We start from the raw sequence: 12422 nt of genomic DNA, 5'->3' as shown, positions 1-12422 counted from the left end.
ATGAATTTGTCAGATCACTCCGAATCTATTCACGACAGTATATTGAGATTGAAAGAGAGCGTAGCGAAGTTGAGGTTAGACGACAATGACTGGCTGGAGCGATTGTTCTCAGGATGGGGAATCACAGGGTGGTTATTAACTATTGTGAAGAGTGGCTTGATTATGTTATTGATGATCTTAGTCTGTTTGTGCCTGTTTCCCTGTCTTCTGCAATGCGTGCAACGAATGATAGATGGCGCCTTCAAGCAACAAGCGTATGCAGTTTTGTTAAAACAAAAAGGGGGAGATGTCAGGGGCGATGTGTACCAGAAGACGACTGGGAGCAGCAGCAAAGTATTCTCTCAGTGCCACAAGCCCTGGGAAAGTGCACCTAACATGAAGACTTGAGTCAGTGCCAAGACGGACGGGTGTGCGTGAGCTATCCGAGTGCAGATATTGAAACCAGGGCAAGGACGTGAGAGAGGGAAGATAATCTCGATGCAGAGCGCGGCTTGTAGCAATGTAGCAAAGTAACAAGTAACTTTAATCTGTAAACACAACTATATTCTCACATGATAAGGTGTATGTTCTCACAGTAACTACAGCTATATTCTCACATGATAAGGTGTATGTTCTCACACAATAAGGTATATAAGAGAGGATGGAATATGAAATAAACAATCTTGCTTCACTACGCGCAAGGTTCATGTCTTCAATCCCCACAGTCTTGCTGCTATGACATACCACTTATGTCAAGTCAGTCTTACAGGTGAATATTTTCTTCCGGTCTAGCTTTCAAGCAGAACAGTGAGGCTGAAGTGTCTGGATGACTACAAAGAAAGGTTTTAATTACTTGATGATGGTGGGAAGGCCCTCATAGAAGATTTTTCAAGATGTTAAAAGGGGAGCAACTTTAATTCTGCAAGAGGCCCTTCAGGCTTCTTTAAGTATTTGCTGCTCTGGGTGGCCCAGCTGAATCCTTTGTGGTCATTAGGGTCTCTCTAAGCATTTTGATGACAATGCAATTTGTGGAAATTCTTGGGAAGAGGGCCTGCTAGAATATTTAACAAGCTCTCAGCATCCTTTGCTGCTTCTATGTTGCTTTCATTTCCCACCTTCCTGTATTGCCAATCTGTCAAAAATTGAGAGAATGCATTGAAAACATTCTCTATCAGATACAGGAGAAGATGGGAAGGTTTGGTAAGCAGAATAATTGCAGATAAATAGAGAGTTGCTTAGCCAAGAAGAGCTGGTTAGTGTCAGTGCTAAAGTTGAAATCAGCTGCCTAATTAGTTTGAGTGAAAAAAACAACAAAAAGCTGACATCCATCTGTACTTGGAACCAGACACTGCCATCTACCAGTACCAGAACCTCATGCACAATGACTCAGTTCTTCCAAGGAACTGAAATGCAGTGTCCCTTGGAAAAGGGATAATGCTAATTAGAAACTGCAAAGCTCAAAGGGGTGAGTAAAACTGATTGATTAGCTGGCTTAGCTCAGGAAGAAAATGAAAATATTTGGCTCAGACAAGGCTCAAAGGAAACTGGAAATTTGTCTCAATTATTTGGCCTGGTCTCTCAGGCTGTGCTGGGCCCTAGAATTATTTTCAGGAGAGTGCCAGTGGATTTTCCTGAATAGGACAGATACAGCAACTACTCCAGAATTTTATTAAGTAAATACTTTCTTTCATAAGCCTTTAGTTGTTTTCATCTATGCATGTCTGGGAACTGAATTAAGTGGAAATATCAGAATGAAAGGCTCTATCCATGAAAGAGAAGAGAAGCTTGCAAGCAAGGCTTGGAATATTTGTGAGATTTAGATTTGGTCTCTGACTCTGCCATAAGCTTCCTAAGCAAAATTAGTTTTTCTTTCTGTCTGTTTTCTACCTGTAAAATAAGACAATAATGCCTTTTTTTCTTCTACCTTTATCTGTGTTCAACAGCTAGCATGATAAAACCTTGATTGTGAGTGGAGCCACCAGTTTCATGAATGAGTAGGCTGAAAAAATGTACTTGACTTCTCATCTGCCTTGCAGATTCTCAAGAAACTGAAATGACATGGGTTTATATTATTTTGACCTATTCCTTGGTTATGATGGATGCTTTTCATTAAGGAGATCCTGGAGTGTTTTCATGATTTGGGCTGGTGGGCCAGAAAGAAAAATGTTCCTGTAAGCATAGCAAAAGTATTGAAACGCTTGGGAGCTCATTGAGAGGTCTCTGAATGCCCTTGCTATATTGGATCAAAGTAACTGAACCCTTTAATTAAACCCACCAGAAAGACGTAATAGAAACTGTGTGAATGTCTACCCTTCCTCTGATTTTTATCTTATTATTGGGGAATTATCACCTGGCTGTCAGTAGTCCAATTAAATATTTACTCAAATTTTAAAATCAAAGAAACATCAAATGTATATATAAAAAAAACTTTATCAGCAAGAATAAAGATGAATTGTGTGAGTCAACTTCAACAAGCCCTAGTTAATTTCTATTGAGTAAAAGCCATTGAATGTCCCTTACATATTTATTTTAAGAGCCCAGTATTTACTCTTACACAGCTTCTGAATCTTTCTCCTTTAATAGGCCAGCTCATGCACAAATCTGATTCTTTTGATGTATCATCAGTAGATATTATATAGAATTTTCAAAATGACCATTAAAAATGTTGAGACTTGAAGTATTACATTTCACCAAGTATAGGCAATCTTGGGAACATTCTCTAGAAATTTCCAGCATTTTTGCACTAGATTCTCTAGATTCCTTCTATTCTCCATGGCCAACTAAATAGGATGCAGTTCCAGGTGGCAATTTTTAATTTTCAGCAAATCAGAAGAATGTGGTTGAGGTCAGCGGTTTTCTGATCCCTGGCTGGGAAGGATGTGCGTTTGTAACGCTTCCCAGGGGTGACTAGGAAAAGTAAATCTGTTGGCAGCAGGCTTAAGTTCCCTATAAAGAATTCTTCTCACTGAAGAAATTTTAGAGTTTCAGTAGCTGAAAAGGGTCAAAACCCTCAATCTTGTTTTTTTAATCTAACAATTCCTCACAATGGATAGACAATTGGTTACCAGATTGTATACTCAAGGAGAACTCAGCAGGGATTCACTATCAAAACTGGGAGAACATGGATTTTGAGGTAGATACTTTTGAGTTTAGTACAACAGAGCTGGAGACATGGTCAGAAATTAAGAAAATTCAGTGCAGTAAAGAGAAAAAGTACTATGCAAGGAAGGAAGAAATGGGGTTGATAATAGGATTACCATATGTAAGTTAAAGGTGATAGGAGTCTCTGGGACCTTTCATCTTTCTTCTTGACCTTCATTCATATTCCTGCATACTTGATGAATTTTCTTCTAATTTATTGCAAAAGAGAATCCTCTGAATAGTTTCTAACTGGCAAGTCTCATGAGATATTTTTGTTACTAGACCCAAAATGCACATACTTACATGTCATGTTACTTAATTTCACGTTATTTCAGTGTATGGTCAGCCCCTGTGTGAGGTTCCTGTCCTCTTCTACTTATACTGTGATTTACCAGGTGCAACAATACCAAATCCTTTACTGAAGCTCTGTTCAATATTCAGTCTATTGCATTACTTTTATTTATGTTAGAAATCAGCTATCAGAGAACATCATGAAGCTATTCTGTCATAGCTTGCATTTGATACGTGCAAGTTGTATCTATCCCATTTTATGTTTATATTTGGGTTTTTTTCCTTCAAAATTGGTAGTCCTTCAAAGTAAAGTCAGTTTAATTTTTTCCTCATATTTTCCCTTCATTTATTTCTGGAGATTTGCAGACAAAACATGCTGATGACACACAATTGAGGCCATTTTCAAAGCAGAGAAGACAGCAAATGTAAAACCTGGAGCAATATTCCTTTTTATCCCCAGTTCCAGCCCATATTTTCAAACTAGTAAGAGTCAGTGAGTGAACTGGGGCACAAATACTGGAGTTTAAAAAAAGGCTTGTAAACAGGTCATATTTAAAGATGCTAGAGGCCCACTGAGGACCTCAAAACATCCACCCGTTATCTGTTTTACAGGTGTATACCCTACTGTAACTTCATTTTGAAGATGTATCATAGTCATCATTTTTTGGTTTTGTCCATCTTTGCTGTAAATAACTGAAGAAAAAGCAACTAAATAAATTCCCTCTCTAGGACTGATCCTGCAACCCCTATTCATGTAAAAAAGAAATTGTATTCTATGATAATCAACCAGCCATGTACCATGTTACACTGCATTTTCTTTGAAGCTTACATGTAACAGGAATGGTTTTCATTAGTGGTAATAATAGTCAGATGTAAGCACCTAAGAGTTACAGCTATACATTTTATTAAGCATAGGAAACATCACAATCATTTGCATATTTACTAGTCTGATATGGTCCAAATTCATATCAACTACAGTTAAAAGACCATAAGGGGTTTAAGAAAACTCAAATTTCAAAGTTTAGGAGGGAAAAAATCCAAATCATACATACCACATAAAACAATAGGTTAATAAAATGCAAATGGCTATTACAATCACATTACTAAGTCCTCTTACATTTCTCCCAGCAAATGACCGTTTTTCAACAATAGATCTATGGTATAGGCAAATTTTATTAGTACATGAAACTATCATTTTTATCCTTTCTTTCTGTACTTTCAGCCAGAATTAATTATTGATTGAGCTTCAGATTATTCACTACCTATAGATCATCGTGATAGGAAGACCCTGATCCAAACTGGGAATTTGTTTTGTATTATGCAGAGTTTAAAAAGTGTGGCTTTATTTGTTTGAGAGAAGACTGATAATAAGTAAGAATTAGCCACCTTTAGCAGTATAAAAGCACTGAACTTGGAAAGAGCATAATATTATGGAAAGAAATTAATATTATGGAAAGAGGCAAGTCTCTTCTGTTGATTATTTTTTCCTTCAAAAGCAAACAATTCATTTTCACTGGCATTGTAACCAGAGAAGGAGGTACAGGTAAAAGTAATACACTGACACCTCTATCAATGGGTAGTGCAGCATGGATGGATGCTCCAGACATGTATGGCACAGGCATATCTGGTGTTATAGGCTCCAGAACACAGCTATTCAGAGTTGCTCCTCCATCTTTGAGAGGGTTCAAATCCATGCCTATGCTAAATCTATCAAGTATATTGGCATATTATGGAAAGGGCTCTCAGTCTCTCATGCTGAAGCTTTCTAGTAGTTAAAATTAATTTCACCAGAAATAAGCAAATTAGTCTGGTCAGTAAGGTATTCTCCTTGGAAAGAGGAACTTGGTCTTTTCTGAACCATGTAAAGTGTGTAAAATACATTTCATGTAAAACATGTAAGCTGTCAGTCATAAGAGGAAGGTGTAGCTTCTTTGTATCTGCATCTCTGCATCCACCTAGGATGCCTACTCTCACATATCACACAGAGAAACAACTTTAAAGAGATGCTTTGATTTAGGACACTTGACTACGAATGGAAGTCATGGATCCAAGTCCCTTCTCCAACTTACAAGTGAGACCAAATGTTCATCTGGCCCAGTGTCCTGTCTCCAACAGTGAGCAAACAATGGATGCTCCGGAAAGAGTAGAACAGGAAAAGCATGTAATGATACTTTCCAAAATATATTACTAGCATAGCAAGAGCTATAATCTACAACAGTCTGAGCAAGACATACCAACTTTTCTTGGAATGCCCCTCAATGGATTTCTCTTACATGAATTTTCCAGTTGCTCTTTGAACCCATGTAAATTTTTAGCACCCTCAAAGTCTTGTGACAAGGAATTACAGTAAACAGATGTTGTGTGAAGAATCCCCTCTTTCTGTTTGTTCTGAACCCCTTTCATGACTCCCAATTCTGGTATTAAGAGAGACAATGAGCAAGCATGTCTTAGTCACCATCTCCAGGCCTCCCATGAGTTTACAGACTTCTATCATATAAGCTGTCATCTGTTTTCCATGCTGAAGAGTCTTAGTTTATTGAACTGCTACTTGTACAGAAGATGTTCTACCTTTGATTATTCTAGCCGATTCTCTCTGTATCTTTCCAGTTTTAACATATCTGTTAAAAGGTGTGAGGAGCAGAACTCCATGATGTATTCAAGTTTACTTTGGATGTAAACAGTGACATAATGATGTTTTCTGTTATGTTCTCTACTCTTTTTCCTAATAATTTCTAACATTAGATTTGTTTTTTTCCACAGCTAATGGCTACTGAGCCAACATTTTCACAGAGCTATCTACCACAACTCCATAATAATCATAAATTCAGGACCTATCATTATGTATGTGAAATTGTGATTATTTTCCCCGTGCTTAAAAGTTCACATATATCAACAGTAAATTTCACCTTCCATTTTATTACCCTGTCACTCAGTGGAGGTCTTTCTGCTGCTCCAAATAGTCAGCTATTCTTTTTTATTAATCTGAATGACTTAGTAGCATCAGTAAACATTTGTCACTTCACTGTTATCCCCTCACCTTTTATACAACATGATTATGAATTTTTGGGATACCCAGCAGTGGTCCATGTAGTACTTTGCTGTAAAAACTTACCATTTATTCCTGTCCTTCCTTTCCTATCTCCATCTGTTCTGTGTGTTCTCCAATGGCTATTGGACTCTGCCTTTACAAATGAACACCCAGACCCTGTGGCTTATTTGAGGTTTCATGAAGCTGACATTTGTTGCTACATATTAGCATAACTTCACTGAAAGGAGACTGTGACTCCTCTTCTCCATGTGCCATTTTAGAGTTGACTGGGATTGATACACAGATGTGAATTTGAATCCTCTTGAGCTGGAGTGATCTTGAACTCAGATTTCTGTTGGATGTGCTTAGATGAGTGCTGTAACCAATGTGCTGTCTTACACAGGCAATGCAGTGACCATGTTGCATGAGCAAAGATGGAGGGCTATTGATTCTTTAAACAAATAAATAACATATGTATAGATCTTAAGGAAAGGGTCCTAAAAGAAGCATGGCATCTACCTACAGACCCAGACAGGTAAATGTTAAAGGGAGGTGAACTTTAAAACACCTTTCTCTCCTTGGTATTTCTTGTTAGGTTTAAACAGATCCTGACCTAAAATTCAGATTTTTTTTAGATCACCATCCTGAGGCACTCAATTCTCCTTTTCTCCTGGAATCTAACTGGATTTTTGGTTTTGCTTAAAGGTTTAGGGGCCTGTAGTCAGCATGTTTTAGTATTTAGGACAGAGGTATCTAAAATTATAGCTGGTTTATCTAACTAAAGCTGGTTCATGTAATCATATGTTCAGCAAAATTTTAATATTTCTGGGATGTCCAGAAGCAGAGGTATAGCCACCTACAGGAGTTTACGTCTCAAAACTGACATTCTTACAGATTTCAAGTACTTACAGAGATGAGCATAGCTTAAATAAATGAATATGAACATTTCTTTATGAGTAAATATTTAAAATAAAGTCTTAAAATAAAAGGAAAAACTTGGCTCCCACAAACATCATTAGCAAAATTCCAAGCAGGTTTCCCAAATTAATTTCTGACCTGATAAAATTTAGAATTGATTCAATGGAGCCAGAATTTCAAAGAAAATTGGTAGTTACATTGTGGCAGGTATGACTGAGATCAAAATTTATGGTCTGAAACATGATAACTGTTTCAGTCTATATCACACTTTTAATTCTAAAATTATGCAGTCTTACTGCATTTACATTTCTTTTCTTGACTTGTATGTCCTATGGACTGATAATACACCAAGACATACCTTGATTAGGAATAGATTGCCATAGATAGAAATAGTAGTCACTACATTAGCCACCAAGAAATCAGAAACATAGTGAGGTGGGATCAGTTCCTTTCCTTAGGCCTCCGTTCTTCTAATACTAACTTTTACTTTGCTACTTTGGGCTGTCTAATGATCCCAGGATTAATCATGCTTGTCCTGCTTGCATTTGTTTCTTCTGCTTGCATCCATCCTGTCTGCACCCACCCAGTAAAAGCTCAGCTGTCTTTCTTTGCAGAATATACATGCACTTTAGGCAAGCAGTTTCTGTATGTGGTGTACTGGTGTATTAGACAGGCAAAATCTTGTAGTTAGCAGTCTGTGAACTAGCAAGTCTATGGGTCTTTAAGGCTCTGGAGAGAGCTTGTTTTCCTGTTTGATTTATCAAGTAAAAATCTTCACCAGCTTAACCCTGCTTTTCCATTTGGAGGAGATGGTCCTATTTAATTTTCTGCACTTTGTACCATCATGTGTTTTTTAGCAGCGTTGGGATTGTTTTTGTTTATACATTGGGAATGTTGATCGTTGAGACACAATTTGTATAACATTGCAAAGACTATGTTTAGAGATTGATTCCTTAAAAATAAGGAGAAATATAAAATCTATTTAGAAAATATTTCTCAGTTGGTTACTTTGCCTTTTTCCTCCATCAGGCTGAAATTATCAGGTCATTCTGACTTGTATAATTTTAATTGTATGAACTGTGAAAAAGGACATCGTTCTTTTGGTCCCATGAAGCATGGACATCTGCCTTGGGAATTGCTCTAAATCCTCTGGGTGAGTGACCCATGGCCTAAACTCTCTTCTTCCATAAGCTGCAGCTCACGGGGAAAGCCTACTCCCCACAGCACACATTTACCCTGCAAACATCTCTGTGAGCCATCGTCTGAGGATGCCAGACCGGGGCTCAGCTGAGCCCACCTCAGCTGCAGCCAGACACCATCCAGGCACCACGGCAGCCCGGCGCTCTGCCCGCCTCCCCCCGAGCCGGGCGCCCTTCCCTGACAGGCGGGTGCGGCGCCCGGGACCCCCGTGGCCTCCCCCGGCCCAGCCCGGCCGCTCCGAGAGCGCTGCTGCCCACCCGGCCCCGGGGGCGGGGGGGTGAAGGGGCTGGGCCCATCAGCCCCCAGCGCTGCCACATCCTTAAACCGAACACAATTCCCGCGCGGAGAAATTTAGAAGATCGTCCAGAATCTTCTACATTCTCCAGAAATGATCTGCAAGAGGATAACTTCTTTTCGCGGTTCGGCTTTCCCGTTTCCTGTGCCCCTTTGACCGTTTTGAGGAGAAAACCCGACGACTTAAAGATGCTTCAAAACCCCAGAGAGCACCCTACATCTTACTGCGCCCAGAGCAGTAGAATATATTTAAATATATTGAGCGATATATAATTAGCGCAATTCACGATTTGAGGGACTGCTTTCTTTTAAAGCAACTAGTTTTTCGCTGCAGAAATATCGACTTGGATTCCTGCCTAAAATGGAAGTCAGCAGGTAAAGGAAATGCGAAGCACTGAATTTTCGTAATTTCTTTTGGAATCGAATTCCTGCTCAGTTTATCTGACTGCAAAACTTTTGAGGCAATTCCCTTTCCAGTCCAATTTCCAAACCGTGATAGAGATCTGTGCCTCGTTAGGTGATTAATAGTAGTGTTTTGCAGCGCTAGGAGAGTTATAATTTTGGAAATTAATCAATAACCCCCTCTGTAGAGCAGTGGGAACAATTCCAGTTGAATTTCAAGTGGTCCAACAGTGTGCATTGGTAAGACTTTGGACAGCCGACACCTGAGAAGGCAACAGGTTTGCTTTTTCTAGCCATAATTTCTCTGGATGGAGGTCCACTAGGACGGACGAGTCTATCATGGGGTGCCCTTCCGCTAGGGAGGGCGGTCTGGCACCGGGGGCGCGGCGGATCCGGCTGTATGAGGCGGGTAAATCACAGTCAGCCTCTGCGACCCGGCACCCAGCGAGACCCGTGCCAAAACCGCCCTTGCCTCCAGCGTGGTCGGGATCCGAGCCAGTGTCCTCTCCTCAGTCCCGACCTCTGGCTCTTCACATTTGAGCGGCAGGTGGGAGCAAGTCGGAGGATCTCTCCGGTAGCCTCTTGACCTCTATGAGCTTTTCTTTCCTTTTCCCACTCTGGTTTTGTCGTCAACAGAAACTTTTGAGTAATTCTATGTGTTTGGGGGGGGGATGCAAACCTACGCTACGAGCACGAGTTTCTCGGGGGCAACTCAACCGGTGTAAGTGGGAGTATTTTAAACAGCAGCGCCAGCAGAAGCAAATGAATATATGGGCTTTAATGAGCATTGGTGTACAGCAGGGCAGACAGGGTACGGCAGCAATCACTCACAAACCAGCTGGGACTCATCAGCCAGAGCATTGCTCACTGACTTCTGATCCCTCTGCTTCATACAAATCTTTCGTCTGTTGGAAGGTTGTTTTCAGTAAAGTGCTTTTCCTGAAGAATTTTTTAAACATTTTTGATTTTCCCCCATCCAGCAGGTTCTAATGTTCACACTCACGTGGAAAAAAACATGCCAAGCAACACATATAAAAGAGCGATATCTGTGAGTGGTGAGAGGTGATGTGAAAAGCACAACCTACGAATCGCAGGGCTGGATTTATTTTGAGGAGAAGCTATGGAATTCAGACCCACTTACAGCTTCAGAGGCCAGGAGATGCTTCAGTCTGCCCTCCAGTGTGAAATATTGAGATGGAGTGTAAAAGTAGGAGGGGGTAGGACAGGATATGGTTAGTTAAAAGAGCCCTTCGAGGTCAGTGCCATTGTCATTTAAATTCCCACTAATTAATTGAGCTGTTTAAAACTTCCTCTTTAAATCGTGAGCATTACAGTTCCTGATGCCCCGCAGCTCGCCGCAGCCCAGGGGAACCACTTTGGCCTCCCCTTCCGGAGCAGGATCTCTAGGATCGCGGGGCAGCAGATTCCTGCTCCTCGGCGGAGGGGGAAGAGCAGAGCTCGGCGGAGATTTTACCCTCCTCCTTGCCTGGCAGCCTGCAGCCCTGCTACCCCTGGGCTGTGCATCTGGCCAGCCTGCCGGCCGGTCCCCGCCAATGGTGGCCACGGAGCGGAGGCGGCCGCGGGAGGGCTGCTCCGTGGGGCCGGGGCTGCGCAGCCGCCCCTACGCTCTCGCCTCTCGGCCCCTTTCCCTGAGCCGGCCCCGGCTACGGCTTTTCACATCACCTCTCGGCCACCCAGGGTATTTAACGACGATAAAAGCTCTTACCTGCGACCTGGCTCTCAGATAATCTGATTGTACATGATATAAACACAGACACCAGCAGGGATATAGTCTTAAACCGGCGGGGTTCCCGTGGCCCTACCTCCTCTCCCCGGGGAGCCCTGGGTCTCCCGCCCCCCCCCCCCCTGCTTAGGAGTGCACCAGGACAGAGTGGAGGGAGCCCTTGCCCTCGGCGGGGTTGCTCGCGGTCTGCTCCAGGGGCGAGGCAGAGGCCGGAGAAGTGGCGGGGCAGATCTGCAAGGTGGCGACGGTCAGGGCAGGCAGGGCCGAGGTGGTGGGCGTCGCCGGCTTGATGGGCACAGGCACGGCGGACATGGTCTGTGCCGGCGGGTGGCAGAGTGCCTTCACAGGCACCCCAAAGGGTCCGTAGTTGGGGGACATGGGCACGCCGGCCACGGAGTCCATCACCCCGACATGCGGCCACATGGAGCTCACCATGCTGCCGAGCTGGCTGGGCACGGGGTAGCCCAGGTGGTGCATCACCGAGGCCAGCGGCAGCCCGCTGGCCTGGAGCACGCCCTTGTAATCTCTGCCGATGATATTCTCGATGGCAAAGGGGTGCTTGAAGCCCGAGGGCTGGCCGCTGCCGTAGGGCGAGAACTGCGGCAGCCTCCCCATGGCCACGGCGGTGGCGGCAGCCACAGCCGCCTCGGAGCCCGCCAGCCCTGGCACCTTGCCCATGGGCGGCGGCAGCGGCAGGTGGAAGTAGTGCACCATGTGCGGGGCAGGTGCCGGGGGCTTGCTGGGGCCACTGCCGCCCGCCCCGCCACCTGCCCCGCCACCTGCCCCGCCGCCGCCGCCGGGCAGGTGGTGCTCGGGCCGCAGGACCTTGAAGCGCTTGCGGCGGCGCAGGAAGCTGCCATTTTCAAACATGTCCCCACAGCTGGGGTGCAGTGCCCAGAAGCTGCCCTTGCCTGGCTGGTCAGGGCGGCGTGGGATCTTGATGAAGCAGTCGTTGAAGGAGAGGTTGTGGCAGAGGGAGTTTTGCCAGCGCTGCGTGTGCTCCCGGTAGTAGGGGAATCGCTCCATGATGAACTTGTAGATGTCGCTCAGCGGCAGCATCTTCTCGGCCGAGTGCTGGATGGCCATGGCCGTCAGGGAGATGTAGGAGTAAGGTGGCTTCTGGTCGCTGTACGAGCTCTTCCCCGGCCTGGGCATCACCAGATGCGGCCTCGGGGAGCTGGCGACAGCTGTGCCCTGCCCGGCCGCCGCCTCTACATCCTGGGCGCCGCCCGGCCGGCCCACGTGCGACCGCACCGCCTGCCCTGCCGGGACAGCGGCCGGCGGTGGGTTTCCACGCAAGGCTTCCTCAGATGGCCCTGGCCCGCGGGATGCGCTCGCCTCGCTTCTCCGTCGCTTACCGGAGAGGGAGCTGCCGGCCCGGCCAGGCGGGAGCGGGGTATGCGGCAGGGAGGTCGCTTCTGGTGC

General features: G+C 44.2%; 1 protein-coding gene across 1 annotated transcript; it reads right to left on the bottom strand.

The window, feature by feature from the left end:
• Window positions 1–11123: 11123 nt before the first annotated feature.
• LOC138064298 (forkhead box protein B2-like) lies at window positions 11124–12152 on the bottom strand. Its single transcript, XM_068926128.1, has one exon. It carries the CDS (start codon window positions 12150–12152, stop codon window positions 11124–11126), a length of 1029 nt encoding a protein of 342 aa, XP_068782229.1.
• Window positions 12153–12422: the final 270 nt, after the last annotated feature.

The sequence above is a fragment of the Struthio camelus genome, chromosome W (genome assembly GCF_040807025.1).
Source record: "Struthio camelus isolate bStrCam1 chromosome W, bStrCam1.hap1, whole genome shotgun sequence".
Lineage (NCBI taxonomy): Eukaryota > Metazoa > Chordata > Aves > Struthioniformes > Struthionidae > Struthio > Struthio camelus.
Note: the sequence above shows the minus strand (reverse complement) of the source record. Positions and strands in the feature narration are given on the sequence as shown.